At 57.1% G+C, this 27,839-nt stretch overlaps 16 protein-coding genes across 16 annotated transcripts; 8 read left to right on the forward strand and 8 right to left on the reverse strand.

The window, feature by feature from the left end:
• Positions 1-106: 106 nt before the first annotated feature.
• BDY17DRAFT_199290 (uncharacterized protein) lies at positions 107-1,464 on the reverse strand. Its single transcript, XM_033730080.1, has one exon. It carries the CDS (start codon positions 1,387-1,389, stop codon positions 340-342), a length of 1,050 nt encoding a protein of 349 aa, XP_033587313.1. The 5' UTR covers positions 1,390-1,464; the 3' UTR covers positions 107-339.
• A 585-nt stretch (positions 1,465-2,049) lies between these two features.
• BDY17DRAFT_233620 (uncharacterized protein) lies at positions 2,050-3,368 on the forward strand (the record flags this gene model as incomplete). The annotated part of the gene is made up of 3 exons (XM_033730256.1): positions 2,050-2,484; positions 2,590-3,031; positions 3,061-3,368. Coding segments are annotated over 3 exons (1,185 nt in total), but the record flags the coding sequence as incomplete, so codon positions are not given.
• A 246-nt stretch (positions 3,369-3,614) lies between these two features.
• On the forward strand, positions 3,615-5,162 carry BDY17DRAFT_326624 (uncharacterized protein; the record flags this gene model as incomplete). Its single annotated transcript, XM_033737544.1, has 1 exon — positions 3,615-5,162. The coding sequence occupies one exon, from the start codon at positions 3,615-3,617 to the stop codon at positions 5,160-5,162; it is 1,548 nt and encodes a 515-aa protein (XP_033587315.1).
• Positions 5,163-5,341: 179 nt separating this feature from the next.
• On the forward strand, positions 5,342-6,129 carry BDY17DRAFT_255176 (mitochondrial import protein Pam17-domain-containing protein; the record flags this gene model as incomplete). Its single annotated transcript, XM_033731503.1, has 2 exons — positions 5,342-5,884; positions 5,953-6,129. The coding sequence occupies 2 exons, from the start codon at positions 5,342-5,344 to the stop codon at positions 6,127-6,129; spliced, it is 720 nt and encodes a 239-aa protein (XP_033587316.1).
• A 258-nt stretch (positions 6,130-6,387) lies between these two features.
• BDY17DRAFT_312582 (chaperonin 10-like protein) lies at positions 6,388-7,570 on the reverse strand (the record flags this gene model as incomplete). The annotated part of the gene is made up of 2 exons (XM_033735637.1): positions 6,388-6,925; positions 6,987-7,570. 2 exons carry the CDS (start codon positions 7,568-7,570, stop codon positions 6,388-6,390), a joined length of 1,122 nt encoding a protein of 373 aa, XP_033587317.1.
• Positions 7,571-8,457: 887 nt separating this feature from the next.
• Positions 8,458-9,616, reverse strand: BDY17DRAFT_302329 (Alpha/Beta hydrolase protein). The gene has a single exon (XM_033734388.1). It carries the CDS (start codon positions 9,505-9,507, stop codon positions 8,494-8,496), a length of 1,014 nt encoding a protein of 337 aa, XP_033587318.1. The 5' UTR covers positions 9,508-9,616; the 3' UTR covers positions 8,458-8,493.
• Positions 9,617-9,664: 48 nt separating this feature from the next.
• BDY17DRAFT_302330 (uncharacterized protein) lies at positions 9,665-11,248 on the reverse strand. Its single transcript, XM_033734389.1, has 3 exons — positions 10,993-11,248; positions 10,382-10,932; positions 9,665-10,329 (listed from the first exon to the last, which is right to left on the reverse strand). The coding sequence occupies exons 1-3, from the start codon at positions 11,010-11,012 to the stop codon at positions 9,944-9,946; spliced, it is 957 nt and encodes a 318-aa protein (XP_033587319.1). The 5' UTR covers positions 11,013-11,248; the 3' UTR covers positions 9,665-9,943.
• Positions 11,249-11,389: 141 nt separating this feature from the next.
• Positions 11,390-12,043, forward strand: BDY17DRAFT_302332 (ribosomal protein S28e). The gene is made up of 4 exons (XM_033734390.1): positions 11,390-11,538; positions 11,598-11,644; positions 11,714-11,797; positions 11,855-12,043. The coding sequence occupies exons 1-4, from the start codon at positions 11,525-11,527 to the stop codon at positions 11,914-11,916; spliced, it is 207 nt and encodes a 68-aa protein (XP_033587320.1). The 5' UTR covers positions 11,390-11,524; the 3' UTR covers positions 11,917-12,043.
• Positions 12,044-13,770: 1,727 nt separating this feature from the next.
• Positions 13,771-14,929, reverse strand: BDY17DRAFT_312584 (uncharacterized protein; the record flags this gene model as incomplete). Its single annotated transcript, XM_033735638.1, has 2 exons — positions 13,771-14,331; positions 14,384-14,929. The coding sequence occupies 2 exons, from the start codon at positions 14,927-14,929 to the stop codon at positions 13,771-13,773; spliced, it is 1,107 nt and encodes a 368-aa protein (XP_033587321.1).
• Positions 14,930-16,116: 1,187 nt separating this feature from the next.
• Positions 16,117-17,394, forward strand: BDY17DRAFT_302338 (uncharacterized protein). The gene is made up of 2 exons (XM_033734391.1): positions 16,117-16,446; positions 16,506-17,394. The coding sequence occupies exons 1-2, from the start codon at positions 16,237-16,239 to the stop codon at positions 16,896-16,898; spliced, it is 603 nt and encodes a 200-aa protein (XP_033587322.1). The 5' UTR covers positions 16,117-16,236; the 3' UTR covers positions 16,899-17,394.
• A 25-nt stretch (positions 17,395-17,419) lies between these two features.
• On the forward strand, positions 17,420-19,562 carry BDY17DRAFT_199775 (uncharacterized protein). The gene is made up of 3 exons (XM_033730083.1): positions 17,420-17,707; positions 17,787-17,901; positions 17,965-19,562. Exons 1-3 carry the CDS (start codon positions 17,689-17,691, stop codon positions 19,436-19,438), a joined length of 1,608 nt encoding a protein of 535 aa, XP_033587323.1. The 5' UTR covers positions 17,420-17,688; the 3' UTR covers positions 19,439-19,562.
• A 124-nt stretch (positions 19,563-19,686) lies between these two features.
• BDY17DRAFT_312586 (uncharacterized protein) lies at positions 19,687-21,944 on the reverse strand (the record flags this gene model as incomplete). Its single annotated transcript, XM_033735639.1, has 2 exons — positions 19,687-21,857; positions 21,923-21,944. 2 exons carry the CDS (start codon positions 21,942-21,944, stop codon positions 19,687-19,689), a joined length of 2,193 nt encoding a protein of 730 aa, XP_033587324.1.
• Positions 21,945-22,302: 358 nt separating this feature from the next.
• Positions 22,303-24,786, reverse strand: BDY17DRAFT_199852 (uncharacterized protein). The gene has a single exon (XM_033730085.1). The coding sequence runs from the start codon at positions 24,484-24,486 to the stop codon at positions 22,387-22,389; it is 2,100 nt and encodes a 699-aa protein (XP_033587325.1). The 5' UTR covers positions 24,487-24,786; the 3' UTR covers positions 22,303-22,386.
• BDY17DRAFT_199843 (serine/threonine protein kinase, CMGC family, CDC2/CDK subfamily) lies at positions 24,586-25,943 on the reverse strand. The gene has a single exon (XM_033730084.1). The coding sequence runs from the start codon at positions 25,886-25,888 to the stop codon at positions 24,686-24,688; it is 1,203 nt and encodes a 400-aa protein (XP_033587326.1). The 5' UTR covers positions 25,889-25,943; the 3' UTR covers positions 24,586-24,685.
• A 175-nt stretch (positions 25,944-26,118) lies between these two features.
• On the forward strand, positions 26,119-26,871 carry BDY17DRAFT_230158 (IGR protein motif-domain-containing protein; the record flags this gene model as incomplete). Its single annotated transcript, XM_033730203.1, has 1 exon — positions 26,119-26,871. A coding segment is annotated over one exon (753 nt), but the record flags the coding sequence as incomplete, so codon positions are not given.
• A 369-nt stretch (positions 26,872-27,240) lies between these two features.
• On the forward strand, positions 27,241-27,774 carry BDY17DRAFT_326636 (uncharacterized protein; the record flags this gene model as incomplete). Its single annotated transcript, XM_033737545.1, has 1 exon — positions 27,241-27,774. One exon carries the CDS (start codon positions 27,241-27,243, stop codon positions 27,772-27,774), a length of 534 nt encoding a protein of 177 aa, XP_033587328.1.
• Between the last annotated feature and the right edge of the window lie 65 nt (positions 27,775-27,839).

Genomic DNA, 27,839 nt, shown 5'->3' on the forward strand with positions numbered 1-27,839 from the left:
TTTCTGTTGGAAGCGCGGTGTCTTCCATCAATTATGGCGGAAGATATCATGCTGTAAAGGGTTTATGCCTGCTCATCAGGCATGCTGGGGCCCGGTAAGCCGGACCTTCATCTGTCGCGGTTCCCTGCATTGCTGCACTTGCATCGCAAGACTGGCAGGGGGGCGATGCGATTGGCAGTAAGCGCTTTCGCATGTGCCAGCCAACCATTGGTATAGGACCTTGCCGAGAATGGATGTTGCAGAATACAGGTAGCAACGCTCTGCGGGTAACACTCTGCGAGACCGACACCTCTCTCGGTCTACGATGCGGCGTCGGCCGGTAGAAGTATTGCATCATGGCTAGGTGACACGGCCAGCGACACCAGGAAAGCGCTTTGCACTCAGCATGACCCCCTTGACACCCCTTATCTCCTTTTTCAACTCCTCAATCCCGTCCTCTTTGCCACCAGCTTCCTCACCCGTCTTGCCCATTTCCTCCGCCGTGCTCCATGCGCTGATCCCCGCAGAGGCATACATGAGCATGTCCAGGTAGGTTCGGAGCTCGTTCACCTTTGCCTGCCGATCTGCCTCCGGGACTTCGAGGTCGGTGAAACGGTCGAGCATTTCACTCAGATGCTCTTTGATGATAGTCAGACCTTGCGTCTGGTATTCTGTCGGTGTCTTCGTCTTGTCCACGCCCGGGGCGGTACGGGAGATGGAGTTGAGTCGGGAGGGGGGAGGAGAGGTCTGCGTGCCCATATCCCGATGGTAAAGGTCGGTAGGATCGCTGACCTCGCTGTCCGTCTCTTCGAGCTCGCTGTTGGGCGTGGACTTCTTCTCCTCGGGCACTTTGCTCACTAGTTTGGCCAAGCGCTCGTTGAATTCATCCATCTTGCCTTGACTGTGGAGTGCAAAGTCATGCCGGGCCGCATTGAGGCTATCGGACATCGGGGTGACGAGGTATTTGCTTGCGCCGTAGATGAGTGCTGCGGCGCCACTTGCGATTTTTGCCGTGGTCCATAATCGTGACAGAGTGATCAGAGGTGGCGGCTTGTGTGCTTCGACCAAATACTCGGGATATGTGATGATAGGAGGGCCTACGGGTCGCGGCGCAACAGACGTGGTTGCAACGGCAGGAGGTTGCTGAGGCTGGCCCTGCTGCTGTCGGAAGCTCTCGAAGTCGCCCGTGTGGAGGGAGGGCTTCGTTGACTCGCTCTGTGCGATTGGACTTGCCGGCTGCTCCTCAGTAGAATCTGTTTGCGCGTCTGCTGCCGCCGAATCCTCTGCTGGAGCTGCTGCAGCGTGATGAGCCAGGTTCGTATCGTCCGACGTCTCTTCCGATGCCTTCTCGCCGGCTTGCCGTGCCCTTTGCCAAGCCGGTATGGCTGGCGTTGGTTTGTTATCGGGCATGTTGATGGCAGCAAGCAGCCTTCATAGCGATCGGCGACAGGATGGAAAAGAGGCAGCGTCGTGGTGGTGTCAAAGGTAACTTATTGAAGAGGCAGGAACGCGCCGAACCTCGGCAGCTGCTTCCAGCAGGCAAGGCTTGGCAACAACCATCTCGCACTCGCTCAGCTCACTCCCTATTCGTCGCGAAGACTCCAGCACTATCGTCCTCCCTTTGCCGTGCAGCTGTGTGTACGACGATCAGGGCCGTGCAACTCACATCTCGCCATCTCCAGCCACCTCAGCTATCTGACATTCACCATGGAACACAGCAACAAACGCGTCAAGAGCTCGTCCGGAGCGCCCATCAAGATCTCATCATATCCTTCGCGTGGGTACGTCATTCCACCTCTCTCCTTTGTCATTGGGCTCTCAGCAACGCGCGGATTGGTGCAAGGAGAGATGAGCGGGCGCATTCCAGGCAGCGAAGTGGCACATGATTGTCTGTGAGGCATCTTGTGCCTGCTTTCTGTCCCTCTACCTTGCCTCGTTTTGCCTTGTCACAGCTCAGCAACCGCAATGCCTCCCACCCGTCGTTCGGTTCGCGCAAGCTCGCAGCCTTTTGCGAGGGATACACGCCATCCATACACACGAGCTAACGCATCGACAAGTACCGCAACCTCGTCAGCCTCTGTTGCGCGCCCGTCCAACGGCGCGACTTCCTTGAGATTGACCGTCAAAGCTCCGCCGAGCAAACTCCGCCAGGCTACTTCGCGCTCGCAACTCGAGTCTCGCATCCCGCCGAATCCATACACCGGATCGGCGAGTGAATCCGACGTCACCCCACGCGCTGCCGTGAAGAGAAACGCACGGTCGACGAGAAACCCCCGCCCGGTCGTTGAGCAAGACTCAGATGAGGAAGAGATAGACTCCGCCGACAACGACATAGATTCGGCCGACAACGATCCAGACTCCGCCGACAACGATATAGACTCCGCCGACAACGACCCCGATTCCGCCGATGATGACCCGGATTCCGCCGACAACGATCCAGATTCTGCCGACGAGGAGGATTTGGAGGGGGAAGAAGATGACGAGGATGATCAAGAGGATGAACCAGTCGCGAGGCCGGCGTACCGCGGTAAGGAGGCGCGGGACAAATACTGGATCAATGAGGATGCGGGCTATCAGAATGTCGACATGGAGGACGACCTGCAAGAGCAGCACCCACCGCCTCCTATCATCAAGGAGGTGCGATCAGCCGGACAAGCGAAACCAAACGTCACCGTCACGGCCCCTCTGGAAGGCCCGCTAAAGTCTGTTGAGGAGAAGGAAATGGAGGATGAGGACGAAGAGGAGGACGAGGATGATTTGTCCGATCTGGGTTCCAACGACAATGACGACAACGACGAAGATGAAGAAGACGACAGCGACGATGATGACGAGGACAACGAGAATTCACGCAGTGCGACTCCGGACTTGAGCAAATTGACTCGCCGGCAGCGCGGAGTGTACGAGGAAGAAATCGACCCCAATCTTATGGCCCTCTCCAATGAAGCGCAGAAGAAGAAGCACCTCACCGCCGAAGAGCACGCAATGCGCCGAGCGGAAATGGCTCGGCGGCGTAAGAATTTGTCCGAGAAGCGGAATGAAGAGGAAAAGGCATGTCGTTGCTGTCGCACGTTTCCGTTCGAGCCTTGCCTGCTAACGTTACATTATCGCAGATGGACACCATCAACAAACTCCTCAAGAAGCCCGCGCCGAAACGCCGCACGCGGGCCGAGATCCTGGCCGCACAGCATGCCGATTCTACCGGGACTCCGGGCGCCGAGGATGGCGAAGAGGAACGGCCGGACCCCTTGTTCGTGCGATGGGTCAATGCCAACGATGGTAGTCGAGCTGGAATTCCAGTGGAGTGGTTGGAGGGGCCCTTGGGTGAGTCGATTGGAGTGGGCAGTTGGAAAGGGCAGGGCAGAGGGAGAATGGTGGAGGAAGTCGCTTAGACGTAGAGCATGTTGTAATACTTGCCAATGCTGCATATCTCCTTGCTCAAGCGTGTCTGGGAATTGTAGACACAAGGTTGGAAGTGTGGCTAAAAAAGGCTCCACATGCTTTACACCTCACCGGATACCAGATTGGTTGAACGCGAGTCCGTTGCGATTGTCTCCCGAAGACTTTTCCCCGTGCCTTGTGCATACGTGTATATACTATCTTCGGATGGATGGTCGGCACGGGATGTGAAGATCAGCATGACATCAACGAACGAGGCAGGCCCGCAAGGCAAGGTGACGCTGCCGCGAATCAGACTCGACCGGACACTGTCGGACCTCTATCGTCAGACATGCCCGTCACTCTCCGACACCCGCATTGGATTCATCTTTTGTGGCGCGAGCTGTACAACCGAGCTCTCTGCCGACTTTCCACGCAATAAGAAGTACATCTACCAGGACGGAACGTTCAATGATGTTGCACGAGCGGAGAAGCCCGACTCGCTGGTCAGGCGCACCCTGGCCCCCAAATACCTTTGTCTCGTCCCACAACGGGACGCCTTCATTACCGGCAGAGAGCCCGTCATCTTCTTCTACAGTGGAAGGTCGAGCGTGGAAATCGAGCACGATGAAGCCGAAGCCGAACGCACGCTTTCGGTGCTCGACGAGTCGCAGAGAGCAGAGGCCATCTTTTGCCCCGGTCCCGGGCACGTATCGAGAGTGTGCGCAGACCACGGCATAGGTGTGATTGGGGCGAAACTCGTTGTCGACTGCATCGCCGATCCGAGCGAGGGCGTCGCGCGGCCGACACGAATGCTGACCGATCCCGACACCTTCTTCTTTCTGAACGGCAAGGAGGCACTGGCAAAATCTGGATTGCCAACGCCCGAGGCCGAGGTGGTTGAAGTACAAGGTTGGTGTCCGGGTGCGGCGAATTGCTGCGAGGAATGTGTACGAAGTTTGATAGAGGAAGACGTGCCAGAAACCTGCACCGGACCCCGAGGCAGATGGATTGGAGAGCAGACGGTTCGCATCCTGGCCGCTATTGAACGCCATCCATTGCCATTCGTCTTCAAGAATCAGCAGGCATTCGCTGGAGCTGGGACGTACGTTGTCACAACAGGGCCACGACGAAATCAACTGCTCGAGGACTTGACCCAAGGCGGAATACTACGGAGGCTCCTCGGTCGGATTACCAAAGACAATGAACACCTCCGAGCCGGATCGATGTTGCTGATGACGATGGTCATCGATGCGGTGAACGATTACGGATTGACCTTCTTCGTAGGGGAAGACGGCTCGCCTACGTTCCTCGCCATGTCGGAGCAGATGATTGACCGAGCCAGCTCCGCGTGGACGGGGAGTAAGATATCCTACCCACATCAAGCCAATCTGCAGCGGAAGTTTGGAGATGTCATGCATCAGACAGCAAAGTGGTTGCATCAGCACGGCTACTTCGGCCCAGCTGGAGCAGATATCCTGGAGACGCAAAACGGCGAGTTCTACATTGTCGATCTGAACGTGCGGACATCCGGGTCGCTATGTCTGCCGCTCCTACAGACACACTTCACCTCGCGCGGCTTCCAATGCGCCAGCTCAATCTCTGCCACCGTGAGGAAATCGCGGGATGAGTTCTGTGAGCAATGGAGAGGGGAGCTGGAGTCCGGCCAGCTCTGTATTGTGGCTTGGTACGAAGATAAGAATGCCGGCCTGAGCTATGGGGATGTCGTGGTGGGCGCGGAGGATGAAGAGCACCTTACGGAGATGTTGAGCAAGATTCGGAGTTCGACGGAGCAAGTGACGTTCTGACAGAGGCGTACATAGCAGTTGATAGCACTGCACTGAATGAGTGAGGTTCGGCTGACTAAGCTTCCCAGTGCAGCAGCTTGACTCCCAAGTCCAAGCACCAGACTTCGTCAATCTCGCGGTCTTGAGAAATCCTATCAACGCGCGCAACATCCCAATGCATCTCCTGAATTGAATTCAAGATGGCGTGTCACTTCAAGCCAAGTACTGCTGGCTTCAGATCCCTCGCCAGCGCCGCCCGATCCTCTCCCGTGAAGTCGCCGCGCTCGTCCTCCTTGCACACAGCTACCTCCCCGATACAACGGTTATCAAGAACCTCACCACTCAGCGTCTCCGGCCCTCTTCGAAACCAAACACCCAAGGCCCTAGCCATCACCGCCGTCCGCCATGCATCCTCGTCCGCGCCTACCTCCAGTCAGCCCGACATCCCCAAAGACGTCTTGACATGGGACCGATTCTTCAACATCCGCCGCAAGCGACGCTACGTCAATCTCGGCGCATCCGTCATGACTGGCGGCGGCGCCCTCCTGGCTCTGGGGCCCGTTCTCGCCCAGCAAGACATTGATGCATGGGCGGCGCAAGTCTCCGGCTTGGATCCCATGATGGTGCTGGGGATTACGGGGATAGCAATCGCTGCGGGTGGGTGGCTCTGTGGACCGACCTTCGGCAATGGTTTGTTCAAAGTATGGGCGGCGAGGAAAGGATGGAACCATTCAATTGCTGAGGTGAGTCGGCGGCACCATTACTTTCTCGTGGATAGGCGTTTGACATACTAATGTGACGGCCTTTGCAGAAAGAAAAGTCCTTCTTTGCTCGCATCAAACGCTACCGTGCGGATCCGGCGTCGTCGAGCATTCAAAATCCAATCCCTGATTACTACGGCGAGAAGATTGCTTCCGTCAAGGACTACAGGAGATGGTTGAAGGATCAGCGTGCCTTCAATTTGAAGAAGAACAAGAACATGATCTGAGGGGTGAACCTGGACCGATACGAAAGGGAGTGTGCTGTGGTTGGTGGTTCAGCATGGGTCAGACGGCGTTTGCATAGGTTGGTGAAAGGCGTGCAGTCAGCGAAGTGCGTGTTGCTGGTTTGGCAAAATCTCCCCCAAGAGCTCGGGCTGCTATGGGTGTGTTTATGTACAACATGAAGGTGCTATCAGAACAGAAGCGAACCGAGAGAGAACCTCTCCGCTGCAAGCCGCTCGCTCATGGTGCTTCATCATGTTCGTCTAGTATTTCGCACCAAGCTTCTTCTCATCCTCAATCTGCTGGGGGTCGACGATGATGATGGCCTTGCCCGCCAGCTTGCCACTGTGCACCAGCTCGGTTAAGTCGTTGATCTTCTCCAAGCCCTCAAAGGGCACCGTCGTCACCTTGATGCCGTGCTTGGCAATGGTCTCCATCATCGACTTGCTCTGTTCGGGCGAGCAGATCAGCGAGCCGTGAATCCGAATATCGCGGAAGATGATTTCGGGGAAGGGGATGATGATGTCGTCGGGCTGGGCGACTTGCACGAGCGTGGCGTGCATTTTGGAGGCGGCACAGCCGATGGCGGTGGCGTCCTTGTGGTCGGACAGGACAATGGTCGAGTCGGCGCCCTCGCCGTTCGTCACCTTGTGCACCTCCTCCACCACGGCATCCTTGCCCTTGCGCGCATCTACGATCACGTCCGCGCCATACTCCTTGGACAATCGCAGGCCCTCCTCGCGCGCGTCCACACCGATGACTTTGTAGCCGAGAGCTTTGGCGAACTGCACACCGAGATGTCTGGACGTACATTAGTCAAGGGGGAGGTGATAGGAGAGGAGATCAAGGTCCAACTACATACCCAAGTCCACCGCCGGAGCCGACGATGCAAATCCACTTGCCCGTCTTCTCCGCAGCCTCGCCAGCCTGCAGCACCGCTCGCCACACCGTTCGTCCGGCACAGGCCAGCGGGGCGGCTGAGCGGAAGGTGACTTCGTCGGGCATGGGGGTGGAAGTGCGGGAATCGCAGACGGCATAGTCGGCGAAGTAGCCATCGATGTGCACGCCCTTGTGGCCCTCGAGCTTCATGCAGTACTGCTTGGAGCCCTCGTCGGAGTTGTTGCAGTCGGCGCAGTTCATGCAGGGATGGTATGGGATGCCACACATGACGCGCATGCCCTCTTTGAAGCCACGCTTGGCTGCTGCAGCGCCGACGGCGACGACGGTGCCGGAGCCTTCGTGCGAGCCGGTGCAGGGCAGCTTGGTGCCCATGATGCCCTCCTGGACCATCTGGTCGGTGTGGCAGTTGGAGGCGACGGCGATCTTGACCAGCAGGTCATCATCTCGCAGCTCACGGGGCACGTCGATCTCGTTGATCTGGTAGGGCTTGTGGTATTCCACCACCTGGATGGCCTTCATCTTCTTGGGGAGCTCTTCGATGCCCATGGTGACGGGTGGTGGGGGTGTATATGGGATGTTGGAATGTGACTGGGAAGTAGAATTGAAGCGGTTAGGGAATTATCAGAGGAAGTGTTTGAGAGAAGAAAGGAAAATGATTGGAGAAAGAAGCCAAAAAGAATATGGTAGATTGCCGTCAATGTTTGGCCGGCTATGTCTTTGCCTTGGACGCAGGGCCAGACCGCGGATGGAGGGGCAGTGGCGCTGGAGGGGTAACCAGTAACCCACGTAATAATTGCGGAGCGGAGCAAATGTCGGAGACGGCTCCAGCGATGGTTGCTGCTGTGATGTCACCGCCACGCCAGGCCCGGAGGTCGATCCGGGTAAGGAGGGCTGCTTCATCTTCTTGTCAATCGTCCACACCGTCAGGTGGCTCGGGAGCTGCACATGGATGCAGACGCTCACTTGCGGTTGAGCGAAAACGAGGGAGAGATGGAAAGCTTCCCAATGTATTCTCATGAGAAGAGAGAAGCTGCGAGCGACCTTGATGGGCATGGCACGGGCATGGCGTAGAAGGGGTGGCAACAAGGCTGGCTGATCCTTCAGCCATTCCATCCGAGTATGACAAGTGAGGTGTAGCTACATGTAGGTACATCACGCGCATCAGGCAAGAGCTCCCTTTTCTTCACCTGCACTCCAACCACTCATCTCGCTTTTCTTCCACGCACTGCCAACAAATCACTGGATACGTGGGTGCTGCCTTTCGCTTCTCACTGCGTCGTATCGCCAGAGCCAACCTCGAGATGGCACGGAGTCCAAGCAAGGAAACAGCCTACAGTATGATACCACCAGTTCAGGGTCATCGCCACCAAGTGAAGTGATCCAGACGCGGCCAACGCTCGCATCTTCTGGCAGGTAGACAGGCGCAACCGGGTCTCTTTCAGAGGACATTGCCATTCAGATGGTGCTATTCATACATTCAAAAATCTCTTAATCTCCTTCGCCATGAACTCAGTATCTTCCTTCGCTCCACTGAAACCAGACCCTGCAATATGGCCCCACACAGAGTCGATAGGTCGATACTCTCCGTGCTTCAAGTGTTTCACCTCGAATTCACTGTCCTCGGGAGGAAAGTACTGGTCGGTCCGCGACGGCATAATCAAGCACTTGGCTCGAATCCTGCCCAACGTCTTCGCCAGGTCTCCTCCATCCTCGGGGTGATACAACGTGATATCACCATGCTGCCACGTCCACAAATCCGCCAGCCGATCATTCGCATCCCCATTACCCGACCAGTTCGCCTCCAGAAACTCCTCCAATGTCTTGAAGCCCGCCTGCTCCCAACAGCGATCTCGAAACCACTGCGGTGACAGCGCCCACGTACTGTATACTCTCGAAAAGGCCTTCAGCCCGGCTTCCGGATTCCGTTCGTAGCGACCGTCTTGAAAGTCCTTCGACATGATCAATGCGTATCTTGGGCCCTCTAGGAAGCACCAGTTGTGCCAACTAGTTCGCGCGCTGCCGGCGATGCACACCATATGCTCCACGAAGTCGGGGAACAGCGTGCTGATGTGATAGGCTTGCTGCCCACCCATGCTGAACCCAATGTAGGCGAAGAGCTTCTTGATGCCTAGGCTCTCGCACAAGGCGTGCTGCAGTCGGATGTTATCTTCGTAAGTGGTGCGCGGAAAGTCAGGACCCTGGCCACTGTTGGAGGGAGAGGAGGATTCGCCTCCCCCGAGCATGGCGGCCACGATGATGAAATATTGGGAAGGCGGGAGAATGGGATCTGAGCTGTGCTCCGAGGAGTACAGGAACGGAAGCGTGCTCTCCAGGGTGCCGCCGTAGCATGTTGGCAAGAAGACTGCGGGCTTCGATGTATCACCAAACGTCCAGTAGGCCTGTTTCGCCGCAAGCTTGGAGCCCGCCGGCTCAGAGTTGGCGGAAAGCGTCAGCTCGTGCTCAAAGTATTTCGTTTCCGGCATCGTGCTGGGAAATAAGTGATTATGAACTTCTGTTGAAAATGTGATGGATAGTTGATATTGTGGGCAAAGCCTTTGGATATTGATCTCCCGATTAGGAAGGTGAGGGATGTCACTGACCTCATCAAGGGTTCGTTCGACCGCTACTGCTCTGCCTGATCGTTGCTTATAGTGGAGCATGAGAAGCGGGGGGCTTCTGCTCATTACCACGAAGAACACTTGAGGGCTACAGATGCGCTGAATGAAAGGCATGGTGGCCCACTTGCATTAACCCAGGATCCCTTCTAAGGTATTCTATCAAATGTAGTCGTTACATCAATGAGCTGTAAAAGAACCATGCCGATTATTCTAACCGTCGACCATGAAGCCCCATCATCAAGAAGTCGCAGCCTGGAGTCAGATGTCCTGCTACCAACTTCCCTCGAAACACATTCCTCCCTTAGTCGACCGATCCCATGCGGGCGTTTCCGATTTCCGTTACAAGAATGTCCACTGCTCCAGCCTCGAGCAAGGCGTCCATAGCAGGAGCAATCTTGCTTCGCTGTTCCATCACCGACACTGCCACCCATCCCTCTTCATCAAGGCTGGTGACGGTTGGAGCACGCCGGCCAGGAGTGATTTGACTGACTACGGGCAGTAGTCTCCGTTCCACGTTGTAAGTACAAAGCACGTACTTCTTGGCCGTGATGACGCCACGAATTCGATTTGCAATGATGTGAACGAGCTTGGGGTCGGATGGGTGCTTCGAAGTGATCAGCACTGCAGTCGACTCTACCACAGTATCGATGGCTTTGAGCCCAGCCGCGCGCATCGTCTCGCCAGATTCTGTACAGACTTAGCGTAAGAAAAGATCGCATAGCCGATCAGTCATGCTCACCAACGAGATCGACAATGCCGTCTGCGAAGCCCAAATTGCACGCAGCTTCAACGCTCCCACCCACGAATTGGATCTTGGTGGCTAGCTTGCTGCCTGCATCGCCGTTGGTTTGGACGCTCGACTCTGCTCCCTCCAGCTTCTGGAAATACTGCGCAGCAAGAGCGGTGAAACTGGTGACGATGTTTTTGCCGATCAATTGCTGTGGCGTTTGGATCGGCCCCTTCTCCGGCACCTGCACCTGCAATTTGCAGGCGCCAAAGCCAAGCTCGAGGACCTCGACCACACCTGTGGCCTCAGTTGGAGGAGTTCCGACTTCGTGCTCAGCCACTTGGTCCCTGCCCGTAATGCCGATATCGACTCGGCCCTGCCCAACGAAGAAGGGAATGTCCGCTGCTGGTAGGAAGACCAGGGCCAATGGGAGATTCTTCACAAGCGCAATGTCATGACGGTTGTGGCGGTGGAACTGGATGTCGGAGCCAGCAAGTAGATCAAGACATGCTTGGTGGAGTCGTCCTTTCTTTGGCACTCCAAAGAGGAGCCGGTCGTTGAGACTATCGGCAGTGTGAGGTCGCATTCTTGGTGAGGATGGTACAGTTGGGGCGAAGACCTACGATGTGCCTGTGAAATCCATTTTAACACGATGTGGGTTGTGCTCTTCTCAGTACACAGTATGTTGGCAGCCCGGCAGGCTGGAATGCTCGGGTGTTGATGAGACGATGCCGACCAGTACAGCGTGCGGTCCGACACAATTCCCTCGTCCTGTCAAGAAGTCTAGAGTCGCACGGAGATTCAGTCGTACTCGCGATCCAAGGGCAATCTTGCAATGATGCGAAAACGTGATCGAGTCAATGAGGCATTGAAGATATGGCGAGCCCAACCCAAAAAAGTGAGGTGTACAGTCATTGCGAGCTGTCACACCCTGCAAGCGGGCCGATCCGCCGGGGTTGGCGGTGGACCACGGATAGCGGCGCGGCGATACTTAATCCCGATCGCACTTTGCCAAGATTTCTCCAAAAGTTGCTTCGCAAAACGCTGGCAAAGCACACTTCGCTCGATCACTGAAGACCTTTGCGCCGCAACACCCGACTCTACGACCTCCTCACCACCATCTCGAACAAGAGACACATTTGAGATACCGCAAACATGGACTCAGCCAAGTGAGCGACCCTCCCTGAGGCCTGTTGGCTGGGTGTGAAAAATCCTAACCAGCCCACAGAGTTCCCGTCAAACTCGTCAAGGTCACCCGAGTCCTCGGCCGTACCGGTATGTGAAGAGCTAGGCAGCGCAAGGCGCAAAAGCTGAGGTCTGGCATGGGGTTCTGACAACGTACAGGTTCGCGTGGAGGTGTCACGCAAGTGCGCGTCGAATTCATGGACGACACCACCCGAAGCATCATCCGCAACGTCAAGGGCCCAGGTATGCAATGCGCACACGCAACACGAAGAGAAACGGGGCCATACTGACTGCGAACAGTGCGCGAGGATGACATTCTGTGTCTGCTGGAGTCTGAGCGTGAGGCAAGGAGACTGAGATAAGCGCTGGGGGGTCAGCATAGAGCAATGTTTTACAGCGAAGGCCCGAGTCTACCACACGGACATCTTCTACGAACGGATGGGGTGGAGGTCGTCAATTCGTACCAGGAAGTGAAATCCATTCTACACCATCCTCTGCATCCGAGTAGTCCTGAGACCCTCCAACGTGACTGCTCCCATCTATTGGCGTGCTGCAACCGCAAGTCACTCCATGACGAGGATATGCTCCCTCCCATCTGATCTTGCATCCCATTTGAGCTCGAGCTCCGCGTCGGGAAGTGACGGCCGTCCCATCTCCTCACGACATTGCATGTCTAGCGGCACCCACCGCCGGTGGACAAGGCTGTGGCCGAAAGTTGAACAACCATGGGGATTAAAGACCTAATGAGGAAGTTGCTGAACCGATGCCACGAGCAGCAGAGTCCAAGCCCGGATGCCCTCCGTCCTTTCTCCTCTGAACCTTAATCAAAAGCGGCGCATCAAGCATCGCCATCCGCGTACTAATGCACAACCTTCCCCTTAGCACTGGCAGAATGCAGGAACGGTCTCTCGGAGTCTCCACGATGACAGGGTATGCCATCGGGTGCTCCGATATTGCAATCATGGGTCAGCCTTGAAAAAAGCACGTCAGAGTATGCACAACTCAGCGGGTTACAATTGCCCATCTGAGGCTTCCGGTGAAGCCCATTGTGTATATTCCGAATACGGCTAGCGCTTATATTTAGCTCCCGAGTCTAGCGCTCTTTGCTGCACGACATGTCTTCGCGTGCCTTGCACAGCCTCTGGAGTAAGGATTTTCACCGCGGAGTTGAGATGGAATCGCGACCGTCAACGGACGCGGTTGTAGGAAGGTCTTCTCGCAAGCCATTACGAGACGTGAAAATTTGCTGTCGAGACTAGACTCCACCACAGGCAGCGTCAGAGGGGCCTCTCAGCCTATGCCCGATATCATCGGACTGTCAAGCGTCCCCCGTGGTGATCGCCCGGACGCGGCAGACACGCCGCCGGACGAAGGACGACGACCACCCGTACGTTCGACAACTCAAACGACCGACTCTGTGCCGCAAGCGGATGCGTCAGCCACGCGACTTGATTGAAGCCACAGCGATCTCCCAGATTCACGGAGATTGCACGGCAATTGCGAGGCCCAATGCTTTGGCGCCTAGTCAGGGGAGGGCTACGCAGGCAACTCTAAATCGGACATCAACTAGCCATCCGAATCTCCGGCCCCCCGGTCAGATGGGTGCATATCGACGCCAAGCCCGCGCAAGATTTGCATCCTCGCGAGCATCGGCTCCGCCTCCTGACGATGCTTATCAATGCACGGAATGATTCCTCTCCTGCATACGTCGCGTGGCTATTGGACCCTCCCTAGGGCTGCGACGGTAAAATTGGCATACGGGTAGCGTGGTATACGAGCATCCAATGGCGTCCGCGCCCCTTGCCCTGCAGTAGATCCAATGTGCATGTGTGGACTGGGCTCATTTTCGTCTTTCAGCGCTTGGAATGCCTAGCAATCCACGCTGGCCTGTCGTCTTCTGTTGAGTAACTCAACTTCTTCACCCGACCGTAGACCTTGGCCAAAATTGCGATGCTACCGCGCTTCCCATGGCATGTCACGATAAATTCCTTCTTGAGACATTATCGCGCAGCGTTGGCACGATTCTGTTGTGCGTTGAGACGATTCGGCTCCACATTCGGCACAACAACCTTAACGAGAATCGTCGAACCATGCCAGCCGAATTTTGGGTAAGGGAAGAGGAGCAGTCACAAATGATCGTTGAGAATGCAGTAAAAGAGATTTTAGACAGTGCCAGCACTGTCGCACTCTGACACATCACCCTATGCTATCACGTATCAAGACGGGGACGGTGTGAGCTTCGCCAGTCCACCTAAAAAGCGCTGCGGATCCGGCGTGGGATGACGCGCCGAAGTAGGGAAAGCAGCGCGGTCGAAGTAGACTTGAGTGCCTTTGATGTGAGCCACGTTCGAGTCGATCCACAGTAGAATGCGCTCGAGCAGACCATCGAGGCCCAGAGCGGGCAGACCACCTCGCAGACTCACCATTCGGAGGAGGCCAGTCATATGCGTGTTGAAGAAATGCTGATCGCCGAAGAGAGCTTCGTACGAGGCCATTTTGGCCACGGCTGCGACGAGCTGGTCGCTGATCATTCGTTGCGGGTTTTCGAGCGCGCTATTGATCTCGCGTATTGCCATGCCTTTTAATTGGAGAATATCGATGGTATGGGATTGCGAACCGCGCATTTGAGAGTAATGCGCCGTGGCCATGAGCATGAGGGAATGTAGAGGGGCGGCATCGGTGAGGACAAAGGGGAAGAAGCGCGTGCGAAGCAAGCCTCTGTCGCCGGGGCCGTCGAGGTCAGGGATATCAAGGGCCATGTGAGCGAGATAGTGTTCCTGTATGATCATCAGCGGAATGGACGTGGGTGAAGGTTCAAGGACCACATACTATGATGCGCGGAAGGTATGGCTGCCACTGCTCGGGGTAGATGTCTGCTGGGTTGATTCGAGTGCCTGCTCTGTAGAAGGGAGAAGTCGAGCGCGAGGTGGTGGGAGTAGCAGGCGATATTTCGGAGCTGCTTGGTATCGTTGGTGGACGGTGAGGCAGATGGAGGGTGATGGGCGAGCGTTGGCGAGACGCCGCGTTTTCGACCTCGGGCTCGGTGTCTTGTGAGGTGTGCGCCTTTCGAGCCGCGGCGGCAGCGTGTTCGCGTCGATGTTGCTCGCGGGTGACATGACTGCGGACGGCTTTGCGATTGGGGGATGCTTTTGCCTCGGAAGGGTGGGAGAAATTTAAAAACTGAAAGTCGATCTGGTTCTTGCCGGGAGTGTCGGATGGGGAGGATGCTTTGCTGCCTAGGGGATCGTCAGCGCCGTGCATGGCCGTGGGGGTGATGTGGGATGTACTGGTGTTACTGTTGTCAGATCTACTCGAAGCGGGAGAAGTAGGGCGAGGGCCTGATTTGGAGTGCGCGGCTGCGCGCTTATTCGACATTGTTCCCGCTACGGCAGGCTAGAGTGAAGAGGACACGGAGGTGAGGATGCGTTCCGTGCAGTCATGGGTCAAGGAGGGGGGAAGGATAGATATAAGAAGACAACGGCGGTGACGCTCGTGGGTGGTTGGGTTGTAGTCTTGTCGCTGTATGACGGAAGCCGATGGGGTGTAGAGACGGCATCGGTACCGTGCAAGGAACCCACATTCGGAAGGCTGTGGCGGCCATTGAAGGCTCTCACAGACCCTTAGACATGGCAAGCCGGCCTTCCAGTGGTGCAGCGGGGTGCAGACACCGACATGTCAATGGCTCGTGCAGGGTACACCCACGTGAGGCTATGAAAACTTCGTGGAAGGGTAGCAGGGGGTGATTGGGTAGCGGGATGGTCGCTTCTGCCTTCCGGGCAGGTAAAAAGCATGTACAGGCCACGCATCTCCACACGGGCGGGAAGGGAAGTGGGCGGCAAGGGCGACAGAGTTTGAGCAAGTTCGAGCGTCCAAGCGCCGTAAACGGGTCGAGAGACGAAACGTCAGCATCCGGCGGGACACGGAGTGTGGCGCAGGAGCTGAACAGGGAGACGGCTTGACAGCCTTGGGATGGAGACGGAGCCGTGATTGGCCGCCCTAGGCCGTCGGGCGCGCGAAAACAAAGGTTGTCGCGAACACTTTTCTTCCGCATTAGTGTGCTGCCACTACGGCTCCAATGACGGGGGATGTCGAGGAAGGCTGCCGATTTGCGCCCACGCCTTGCATCAAATCAAAGCCTGCTCAAGCCACCTCCGTCTGGCTGATGCTTGTCTGCACATGCATGCTCGGAGGCTCACACCACCTCGTTGCCCCTGCGCGCATCAAGGGTTGTTCCATCGTTCCGCCAGCACGCGAGCTCGAGAAGCTCGAGTGTAGGTAGGAAATGTTTTGCGTCGCGCTAAGCCACAAGCCTTACAACATTGTGCATACCGTCCAGAGGCAGGAGGACTACCCGTCGAGGACTTGGCTGGTCCCAGAAGATTGCTCGACCCTGCTGGACAATGTTGGCGCAGACGAGATCCATGCCGATCTTCACGATGCTGTCTCGCGTCGTTGATGCTCTTACCGCAAGCGGACGTGCGATTGAGATGAAGAGATTGATCGCCCAAAGCCGAGTGGGGCTGCAGCTGCCGGGCCGACTGATGAAGCTTTGGCGCTGCCGAGCCTTGGGACGCGGGGCGCGCTGCCTTTGCTTCCGTCCACCTCCGCTCACCACACGGCGATGCCGCTTTGTCGAGCACGACAGCCTCGTTCTCGATCGCAATCGAGTCGCATCCTTCGCCATGGTTGAGAGAGCCGCGCATGCAACATCGGAGGAGTGGCCAGGAGAAGGAAATGCACACCACCGACCCGCCGGCAAGGCGCATCATCATGGTAGGGCGGAGGCTGACGCATTCCTGAACCTGACCACAAACACGATGCACACGCCGGCGCAGGAGTCGGACAGCGAAGTGCAAGGAGATGCGGCCAATGGGACCTCCCTCCTGCTTGACGTATGCGCATTGCTTCCCCCTGCATCCCGTCTGCTTGACTGACGAAAGGCACCGCACAGCTGGTATTGGTCCCGCTGAACATGGTGGCCTTCCTGCTATCCTTGGCCATCGTGGAGTACCGCCAGCGCCAGTGGCGTGTGTCGCAGCACGCTTCCCACTCCGAAGGCCTATGGGCCCGGGTGACTCACTGGTCACCTGCCGAACCCTATCAGGACTCTCGAGACGGGACGTGGAAGCGCAGCGAGGGCAGCAACGCTCAGCAACCCACCGCGCCCATGTTTCAGGGGTGGGTGACGCAAAAGAAGCATCGTGCGGTGGCCAAGATGGAGCTTGGCGACGCTCTGGAGTTGAAGGGAGGGGTGCTGGTGGCCCTCGCCATCTTCAGTGCCATTAGCCTGGTGGCGCTGCTTTACGGCATCCGGCATACGTATAGCTGGGTGGTTAGTGGATGAGAGATGTATGGAAACAACAAGCCGCTGGTAGGCGTTGACGATAATGAGGATGGAGCGTCGCGCATCAAATCGCTTGGTCGACGATGGGGTTGACGAGCGGCGAGCGTGACGTGGTCAGAGTTGCCTTCTCTATCCCATTCGTCGCGCGTTCTCGTGCACAGGGCAATAATCTGCAAGCGAGATGCACGCAACAAGTGAACTGGTGGAGGTTGCAGGACAGTTGTTGTGAGGCCTCGGGCAGTGATTGTTGTAGGGTACATGCAGAGATGGAGGAATCACAACTGATCATCACTGCCTGCCGTGGCACGACGCGGATCGAGCATTGTGACGGTGGTGAAGCCTAACGATGCGTCATCGCTTCCTATGCACCGACTCGGAGATTATGGCAGAAGGTGCTTGACGAGCTGCGCGGCGTACCATACAGTACATGTAGGAGACGAATCCCGCAGAGATAACGACAAGGTAATAAGGTATTAAACATCGAATTGCCCCTGGAGCCCTGCATGCGCCTGATTTCCCCCAGGCAGCAGGCACAAATCAGAGGGCGTGCCTTGGCTGCCTAGCGCGTCCGCCAAAGCCTAAAACTTGGGCGGGGAGCAAGCCTTTTCCTCCCGCACGCTGGCCTGGCTGGACGATGCGCGTTCAAACTGAAACCCGACTGGACCTGACGTCGCCCTCAGGGTCACTCGTCGCGTAATCCCGTGGGCAGTCTTGCAGAGACATCGACGCACCTGAGCACGGCGCTTGCCTTTTTGCTCCCCCCTTCCTGCTCCTTCGCTCACCCCTCGCCATGGTCTCCTTTTCTTGCGGTACGCGCGCAGCCTTTCTTCCTCCCCATCTCCCTTCACCGTCCTCTCCCTCTCTCCACGCCGTGCTAATTCTTCCCAGAGGCGTGTGGCGATGTGATTACCAAAAAGGGCCTGGACAAGCATCGCAACCACTGTCGATGGGCCGCTTTTACCTGCCTGGATTGCATGGTCCACTTTGAAGGCACCAGCTACCGGTAGGTCTCTCGTCCATGTCTAACCCTCGTCCACCTTCCCCACCCACTGACCCTATAAATCAGTTCACACACCAGTTGCATCAGCGAGGCCGAAAAGTACCAGGGGCATATGTACCAGGACAAAAAGAGCAAGGCAGACAAACGCAAGTCGTTGACGGAAAAAGATACCTCGGGGGCTATGGCAGTCGTCCCCAAACGCGCCTACGTGGAAGATGCCCCGGAGGGTGATGACTCCCAGGCCATGATGGTCATTGACGTTCCCCCCAGAGCCCCCACGCCCCCGCCTGCCCCAGACAATACTGCAGAAATGGCGGACAATGTCAATGTCTTCGACTTTCTCGTGTCCGATGCCTCCCCAAGCGCCTCCAAGAGGAGGGAGGAGCGCTCCCACGAACAGCGCATGGTCGAACACCCTGTCCATTACGGCAATGGAGACTACTCCCGTCTCTCGCACCATTCGCATCCCAACGGCTCGCAGTACATGGACCATGGCTTCTCCTACGGCAACACCCCCGTCGCCTCCTCCTTCTCCCGCTACGACTCCTGGCATGATCTCGCAGACTCCAAGCATGCCCATGATCTCCCCGCCAATGCCTACGTCACCCCTGCGCCAAAGGAACATCGCAAGGACGGGAAGGAGAGGAGGAAGCGTGTGTCAATCGTGGAGAGCTCGGAGAAGAAGCGCAAGAGGCTGGAGGTGGAAGACCTGGATCTCTCCTCCACCAAGCGCCCCTCTCCCCACGACCTGACCATGACCGATGCTCCCAGCGACCCCGTCATTTTGCATTCCGGCCTCACCGGCGGTCTGAATAAGCTCGTCACCGACACCGACTTCTTCGAGGACCGTATCGACGCCGGCCCCACCCCCGTGCTCAGTCCCGCCAAGCGCACCAGACGATCTTCTGATGGTGGCAAAGCAGAACATCGCAAATCCACCTCCGCGCCATACAACACCATCACTGTCAAACCCTCTGACGTAACCACCTCGTCTCACCACCGCCACGACCGCAAGAAACACCACGACGACAACCGCGCCTCCACCACAGCCGACACTCACATCCGACCCCGGCATCCACGGAGTCCAGAGCGCAGCGACAGCTACGAAAGCCACAGACATCGTCGCACTGCGACACGAAGTCCCGAGCGCAGCAAACACTACGACAGCCGCTCCGACCGCCAACGTGCCGACCATCATCGCGCGCACCACCGCAACTCCGTCTCCTCCGACGACCAACCCCGCCGCAAATCTCAGCGCGTGCTGGAGTATGCCCCCGACCGTCGCTCCGAACGGCCTGCGTCCGTCCAGCCTCATGCGACAAATCAAATTGTCAGCTACAAAAGCCGCGCCGAGGTGTTCCTGTCCTTTATCGAGAAGGGTCCGGAGAGCGAGCGCGGCGACTCGCTGAATAAGGTGCTCAAGCGTTACCATCGCGAGCGCCATGTGCGCGGCGATGAGAAGGAAGAAGACAACAAGGAACTGTGGAAGATCTTGCGTCTGAGGAGGAACGAGCGGGGCGAGATTGTCCTGTTCATGTAATCACCCTCTTGCCACCTAGCTCATTCGCCTTGTGGCTGCGCGATGGTTCAGGGGGATGTTCGTCCTCCTTTTGCTTTGGATTCAGTGGTTTGGACCAAGCTTTTCACGGCGAAATGAGACACGCGCGCGCGCATGCATCTACGACTATGATTATCTACTCATACTATCTGGTATCTTAACGTTCATAGCGACGTAATATTTGACTGCCCGGCGTTTCGCCGACCGACGTCAATCCTATCATCCTTTCATCAACCCGAAGCCGTCCCTCCCGACCTCCTCGCAAGGGCCTCCTGCCTCAGCGCCGCCTTGCACACCTCCTTGAACCCCAACCGATCCCCCGTTCCAAACCCGCCGATATTATTCGTCATGCACATTGCCTCGGTCCACCCACTCCATTCGCGCCCCAGGCCCCGCAGGAACAAGAACACCAGCATCTCCTCCGTCATCGCCTCCGCTCCGGTGTGCGGTGGCGAAGGTTGCACGGCGGCCTGTTGCGCATCTTTCTGCTTCCCGCCGCCTCCCCCTCTCCTGCCATGCGGAAGACTGGGCGGGCTTGTGTTGAGTTTGAGCTGCGTGAATGCAGCATACGCCGAGTCCAGCCGGCTGATGTAGTTTTGGAGGGACGTGCAGGCCGCAAGAGTGGTGGCGTGCAGGTCGCAGTAGAGCTGATACGCGGTGGTGCAGCCGCGCGGGGCGCACATTTGCTCCAGCATGTCCCACGCGGGCGCGGCGAGCGGGAAGGTTTGCACGCGATTGCGGAACATGGGGCTCGTTTTCGACAGCAGGGCGGAGAGGAGGAGGCTGTTGCGCCGGTTGAAGATGGCGAGCTGGCGAATGTACTCGTTCCACGTCTCCACGTCGATCTCCTCGCGCGGCCCTGGTGGGCTGGTGGGCTGGGTTTTGATGCCTCTTAGGACATCGTGCGTGTTCTCTTTTAGCGCGGCTTCGATCATCGCGTCTCGAAACGCAGGCCAGTCGTGCTCGGTGTTGAGGAAGGGCAGGCCGCGGTAGCTGTCTCCATTGCCACAAGAGCTTTGAGCGAGAACCTCCACAGATGAGGAGTCGAGGGTGAGGCGTTGCGGTTTGATGTGCTCGGCTTGGAAGTTTCGCAGATTGTTCAAGATGCGCTCCGTCTCGTCGGGGGTTGGTGCTGACGTCTGGGCACGAGGGGCATTGGGTGCGGGCTGGACGGTGGCGCCAATCTCCTGCTGTAGTTGAATGTCGGGCGTGACCTCAGTGTGCATTGCATCGCCATCTTCGACCGGGGTGCTTTCGTTGTTCGCAGGCTGCTCGTGGCTGTACTCACACGCAAAACCATTCTGCTGGCAGTTTTTGCACGTCGGGCGCTCACTGCCGCAGTTGTACTTTCGCTGCCGACATGGAATACACGGGATGGGGATGCCCAGTTGGTTCTTGTATCGCACGGTAGAGATGTGGTTCTCCCCTCGCTGTATCCGATCCGCGCACGTCCCCCACTTCTTGTATCGATTCTTCATGTTGGCCACGTCGGTGCGGGTGAAGAGACCATCCGGGTGGGTGGTCTGCAGAAACTGCAAGACCTGGGCGGTGCTGGTGCCTATAGCAAAGAGTCCGTCGATCGCCTGCTCCACCGCGCCCATCCTCGCCCGCCGCCGATGTCCCGCGAGCTCGACGGCTTTCAAGGGCCCGTGGTTGTGGTGCGACTTTCGATGTCGGATCTGCCATTCACCGGCGGGGTTCGTCGGGTCGACGGCGACGGCGGCGAGACTCATCGGGCAGTCCACGCGGCCACTCTTGCGGTTGGTGCGCTGCCTCATCTCCTCGGTCAGCTTGCCGGTGTTGGCGCGCTTGCCGTGCTTGGAGCAGTGGTAGTAGCGCTTGTACAGCACACCGCGAGCATTGCGCTTGCTCGCGCGGCGCACCAGCTCGTAGCCATGCTCTTTGCTCCACTCGTGGATCGCCTTTTCGAGCTCTTCCTCGTTGGGATATGTGTTCTCCGGCGGCGGGGGGATGTTAAAGATGGCGCCATGTTCGTCGCTCCCATTCGCCGCGTACTGCCCTTCGTGGTCCTCATTTGCGCTATCATCGTCTTGATGCTGCTCGTCCGGTGACGTCGGCTCGGGAGGCGGCGCCCCGGGTCCATTGTCTGTCAGTGGCGGAGAGGAGGAGGTGATGTTGCGGGAGATGGGCTGTAGAGGGACCTGCGGGCGGAACTGTCCCGGCGCGGGCGACGGGGCTGGCTGCGATGCGGCGACAAAGCCCTGCGCGCCAGGCTTGTAGGGAGCAGAGAAGTGCGGCGCATGGAGTTGCTGCGAGACGGGAGGTGGAGGAGGCTGCTGATGGTACTGATAGCCCACGGGTGGAGCCTGCGACGTCGGTTGCGCGTATGGGGGATATGCGAAGGTGAAGGCATGCTGCTGCTGCGGCGGATACGGCGAGTCTGTGAAGGGTCAGCCATGCGGGACGGACAGGCGTCGGTGGACGCGAAGACGCAAGCCCACTCACATCTGGCCTGGTGGTTGTTCATGGCCGGCAGCCTTGTCTCGGGCGCCGTCGTTGGATCTACATGGAATCCCTGGCGGTGGTGCTCGATATCGCGCAGCGAGGGAAGCGAGGTCTTGCTTTAGCCCGTCCCGTCCATCCACATTTGGCTTAGCGTGTCGGTGGCATGAACCTAACTCTTCCTCCCACGTGCGCGGCTGTCAATCTTGTGTGAAGGAATAGAGTGTCGAGCATGCCGTTAGAATGGCCCACATGTTGCTGCGAAGCCTGACCCATCTCTCGATATCCAAGCGTGACATTCAACTCAACCGATGGAACTGAATCGTTCGCAATCCCATGTCTGTCCGTACCTTATTTCCATAGCCTAATTACTCCCTCTACCACAATTTACTCGTCAATCTTTAGCCTAAGCCTTTTCCGGGGACGGATAGATATTCGCGCTTGGAGAGTCCATAGCATATCATTCCTCAAGCCTGACCCTCGTCTTTGCCCAGCACACCGTCTTCCGTCTTCCCAACTACCCCTACCCCCCTCACCTCTTCCAGCGATCCTGCACAAGGATCGGGAAAGAAGCCCTTCTGTGCACCACCAAAGAACCAGTAACACCGGTCGACAACCCTCCACGCTTCTCCAGCGCTTTTGGCGTCCCCGAACTCGAAGAACAGAATTCCATCTTCGTCTCGACCAGCTTTTAGTGGCCGAGTCACTTCGCCGCGCACGAATTCGGAAACGATCTGCTCTGCCGTCCACCGTGCATCCGTATCGATGATGAAGAGCACGCGCGTAAGGCCTTCTCTGAAGTCTGCAAGCAATTGTGGGTCGAGTGGTCGGGTCGGTGCCATTCTCAGCATCTCGACCTTCGCTTGAACCGGTGCATCTTCCGTAGTGGACCAGAATCGGATTGGATTCGCTTTCACGAAATCCACGCATGCTTTGGCGGCATTGGATCCAAGGAATTCGATCGTCGCGGCATTTGTTTGGATCGGTGGGTTCGTTCTCATCCCAACCGTCTCGAAGAACCGCGTGGACACTATCTTGCCGCCGCGGACCGCAGAGAGGATGTCGGTCAGAGTGATGTTGGCCGGGATATTGCTGATCAGCATGGTTCGGAAGAGGTTTTCGTCTTTACAATTAAACTTGTAAAGGACGTGAGAGGCGTTGCCGAATGACCGACAGATGGTCGGATTAGAGGGTCGAGGCCCTGGACGTTGCTTGAATGGATCGAATGTAAACTCGGGCAAGCCTTCGCCAACGATACCTCTCGATCCGTGTACATGGACCGGCTCTACCACCGTCGAGGTTTGCTGGGTAGACATGGGAGCCGAGCTTTTGACGGAATTGGCGTGTGAGGCTTCCATCATCTCACCGCTCTGTGTCGTGTCAGATTGAGACCCCGGTGTGATCGTGGGAGAGTCGATCCGTTGCACCATCAAACCCAGGGGATGTGTATCGTCTCCCACGCCACCAGCCGAAGGGGAGTTGGGTCTCTGATTGGCCCCCTCGTCGGCACGAGACATGTCCGATTCAGATTGTCGAGCTGTAAATGCCCACCTCGAAGCTTTCAGCCCTCCTGTGCCATAAGTGTCGAGGATCCTCTCGAGCTCGTGTTCTTTGTCTGGCTCTCTTTCAATCATTTTGTCCTTCGTCTGCCCTTCTTCTCCAGAGTCTTGCGGGCCATACTTCGCCAGAAAAGCAGGCCGGACCACGTAGTCGTAATACTGCTTCCAATCTGCCGCAGTATGTCTGTTTGAGTCTTTCTCCAGCACCCGCCAATGCGTTGCCCGCTCTTCTCCCGTCATACTTTCGATGAAGACGGCGGCACCCATGAGACGATTGTGCTCGTGATGGGCAAAGGGGCGATCGAAGATAAGCACTGGCTCAGATGGTTTAGGCGGTTGGCACGCGACCCATCCACCCACGTTGCAATGGTCCGAGTGTTGCTGCTCAGCGGTGTTGGCACGGGAATTCTCAAGGGGCGTCTCACCATAATTGGCGGAGGCGGCTGGGCGGAGGTCAGTTGGAAAACACCCTGATTTCCCGACAGTGTCCTCTGTTAAATAGCTGTTTCCTGAGTGAACTTCGAGCGCAATCAGTTGGTCCTCGTTATCCAGGTCAAAAGCTGTCAATGGCGTAACGACCTCGCTGTCGATGAGCGTACTATTGGAACCACTTGCAGACGTGAGCTCACCCGCCGCCCGTGCTTCAGCGGATGAAGCACCTCGATCATTGAACGTGAGTAGATCTTGCTCCGATTCATCCCTGTCTTGGTTCCTGGGGTGGGGGCGGAAGTGAGGAAATAAGGAGCTGCCCGGATCGAAGGAGGCTTGTGCAGAGCTGAGATTCTGTGGTTGGCCAGCACTGTGACGTTCGATGCCACTGAAGGTTGGGATGGCAGCCAATGTGCTGGCGAGATTATGATCGTGGGTCACGTATTGGGATTGGGTACTGAGACAGTGGAGGAGATACTGTGTTCCGCTCTGGGCTTGAGCGAGCTGATCCTTGACCATGCGAAGCTCGGTCTCGAGCACGATGTTTCGATATCGCAGGTAGTTGACTTCGTCGGCCATACTGGCGACGTTGCTGAGGGTCACACCAGGGATCTGGGTCTGCTCAGGCTGCCAAAGTGATGGGAATAGTGTTTTTAATGAGTGTCGAGGCCTTTCAATGTTGTTGAAGAAGTAATGAGCGAGCACATACGAAGATGAAGCTCACATGCGGAAGAATCTTCTCAACGCATGTGAAAGCTTCGGTGTATCATTCCCGCCATCACTTCATAGCACCAAAGTCAATCTTCCTCGCCACTTTGTCGCCTCTCCCACCAGCACCTCCACCGTTCGGAATCTCACCACCACGCCGCTTCAAGTCCTCGCCCATCACCTCCATGCCACCACCTTTCCGGGGCAAATCCTCGAGTCTGCTAGGCCTCGGCTCGGCTGTCCAGAATGGATGCTTGAGCACCTCTTCTGCACTCAATCGCTTGCGAGGATCGAGCAACAGCATCTTCATCAACAAATCGACACCGGTCTCGCCCACTGCCCGGAACTGCGCCATCCAATGCTCCTTTGGACGCAACGGCACGACCTCGGTGGGCGTTACATATCCCTTCATCTTCGAGACTCCCGGCCAGTTATCCTCCGTTGGAGTGCCGATCTTGTCGCAGATCATCTTCACCATGTTGATCTCATTCTCCGGCCATGCGCGGAACATGACATCACGGGCGACCAGCTCGGCGAAGACGCAGCCACAACTCCACACGTCCACCTTGCCGCCGTAATACTGAGCCTGGAAGAAGAGTTCCGGTGGGCGATACCAGATGGTGACGGTGTTGTAGGTCATCTTCTGGAAGGGGTCGGCGAAACTCCTCGCCAGACCGAAATCGGCGAGTTTGATGGAGCCGTCGGAGGCGATGAGCAGATTGTTGGGTTTGATATCACGGTGGAGGACGTAGTTTGCATGGCAGAAGTGGGTGGCGCGCATGAGCATGAGCATCCAGGACTTGATGTCGGCGGGGGTGTAGGTGATGTTGGAGGTGTCCTGGATCAGCTTGAGCAAGTCGCCCTGAGGCAGTTGCTCGAGAACGAGGTTCAAGTTCTGACTTTTGGTGCTGAAGACGGCGTAGAGTTTGATGATGTTGGGATGGTCGAGTTCCTGAAGGAATTTGATTTCGCGGAGACTGTCGTAGCTGATGCCGAACTCTTTGGCCTCGGCGCCGACCTTGATCTTCTTAATGGCCACGAGCTGGGTGGGATCGGAGACGAGGTGGGCTGAGTAGACGTCTGCATATTGACCGCTGCCGAGTTTACGTCCCTTGATGTATTTCTGCCGTTCCTGCGCGTCCACTTGCTCGGCCAGATCGGCCATGTGCGAAGGGGCAGGAGATGAAGCAGTTGAGACGCCGTTCGATCCGGTCTTCAATCTTTTGAAGGGTGGACCTTCCGGCGGCACATCCAGAGCTGGTGAGGTCGCCATATCGAGAGTGAGATGATGGTTTGATAGGTCTCGAGATACATCAACTCACGAAGCGAGGCAGTGAGGTTGGTGAATAAGCATTTATGAAACCGCTGCGTGAACTTCTCAGCATGCCCTCCTTCTCCCGCCGACACAGCTTGCACTTCAAGCATTGACGTTGGAGATAAAGAATTCGACTTCCCCCTTCATCAACCGCCCGACATCCATCGACCTGCAGCATGTCTTTCTTGAAGCGACCGGCGGCCTTGCTGCGCCTTCCAGCATCCATCCGAACCGCCACATGCCTTCAATGCCGCCAACTCCACCGCCTCAACGCGCCTACACCCTCCATCCCCAAACCCACACCCTTCGTCCCGGACGTGCAAACATTCCTCACCCTCATCGGCCGTAATCTCTCTCAGCATGCGACCAAGATCCCCAGCTGGGAGGCCCTCTTCACACTTTCGGGCCAGCAGCTTAGAGAGGCCGGCGTGGAGCCCGCACGTGCTCGCCGCTACCTCTTGTGGTGGAGAGATCGCTTCCGCAATGGCATCAGCGGCATCGGCGGGGACATGGCGAACGTGAAGGATGGTGTCGCCGAGCTGAGGATCGCCGAGGTGCCGAGTCAGCGGAAAACAGACAGTATGGCCACGCTGTCCAAAGACGCGGGCATGCGTAAGGTCATTGTCAACTCCCCCCCTTCTCTCCCGGAAGCCACCACTGTCAAGGCGGAGGAGGGTGCTGCGACGGAGGATAAGCCCGTACACATCCTGCCACTCCTGAGATTACGCGACGCCTCCGAAGCCAAGCCGCTATCGGGCGTCAAGATCATTCATGGCACTGCCATCAGCGGGCGTGGAATCGAGTACGTCAAGGGGTATCCGGGCTTTGCAAGACTCAAAGTCAAGGAGGGCTTGTGGGAGAACAGAAGAGGGCACAAAGTGGATGGTGGCGAGCGGCGGAAGGCAGAGGTCCGGGCGAAGCGGAGGGTACAGGAGAGGAAGAACGCACGGTAAATTCGTTTTGATGGGTGTCGATCAGTGCTCTGACGTTTCACGATACCCTAAACCTTCTCAGAATTTCGCTGGATGCAGAAACCTCGAATGCGAACTTACTCCAGAAGTGACTCTCATCTGTCTCACTGAGTCCCATCATAGTCTTCACAGGCGCCGCGACTGATCTAGAAGGACAAAGAGACGACTGGCTGACACAGCGTGGTCAGTGCGTGTTGAAACATGGCGAGGCTGTTCCCACGGTATATATGAAGACTCTCACTCTCCCATGGAATTGCGGTTTCGAGCAGTCATCAGAGCCTTTTCAGCGGTCGTCAAAAGAGTCCACAAAACACCATCGCCTACTATCACAAAGCAACAATGTCTCACCCACAAAACGCTCCCACCAAATCCCCACCTTCACCACAATCGCTCGTCGCGGCCGAGCGAATGACGGTCAACACCAACTACAACCAAGATCGTGCGCGTACGATGCTGTTGCTGCCGAACACGACGCCTGGCTGGCCGCAAGCCTGGATGGAGCTGTGCGGGCTGGACAGAACGCAGCCTGTCTTCGAGAGGCAGGCGCGACAAGTGAACGAACTGCACCGCGAGTGGAATGAAAGGGGGAAATGGCAGGCGGGCACGACATCGGGCGAGGCTCACGACGATTGCAACGCGGTTCAACAAGTACGGGTCCCGAAGAGCGAGGAGCAGAATGATACGGAGAGCCAAGTGAGAGCGAGGCCACAGGGGCAGGTTGAGTTCGAGGGGCATGGGAAGGGTGAGAGGGTGGGGACAGAGCAGGTGAATTTGGTGGGAAAAGACAATCAGGCGAATATGGTGGAGAAAGACGACGAATTTGCTCTCCTGAAGGGATGCTGCGAACGCTGTGATGGTTTTTGGGATATGTGAGGTTCATCGCTTGGAGTGAACGGAGACGGTGGTGTCATGCTGCGGGTATCTCACTGCCTCGATCT

The sequence above is a fragment of the Neohortaea acidophila genome (assembly GCF_010093505.1).
Source record: "Neohortaea acidophila strain CBS 113389 unplaced genomic scaffold BDY17scaffold_9, whole genome shotgun sequence".
Classification (NCBI taxonomy): domain Eukaryota; kingdom Fungi; phylum Ascomycota; class Dothideomycetes; order Mycosphaerellales; family Teratosphaeriaceae; genus Neohortaea; species Neohortaea acidophila.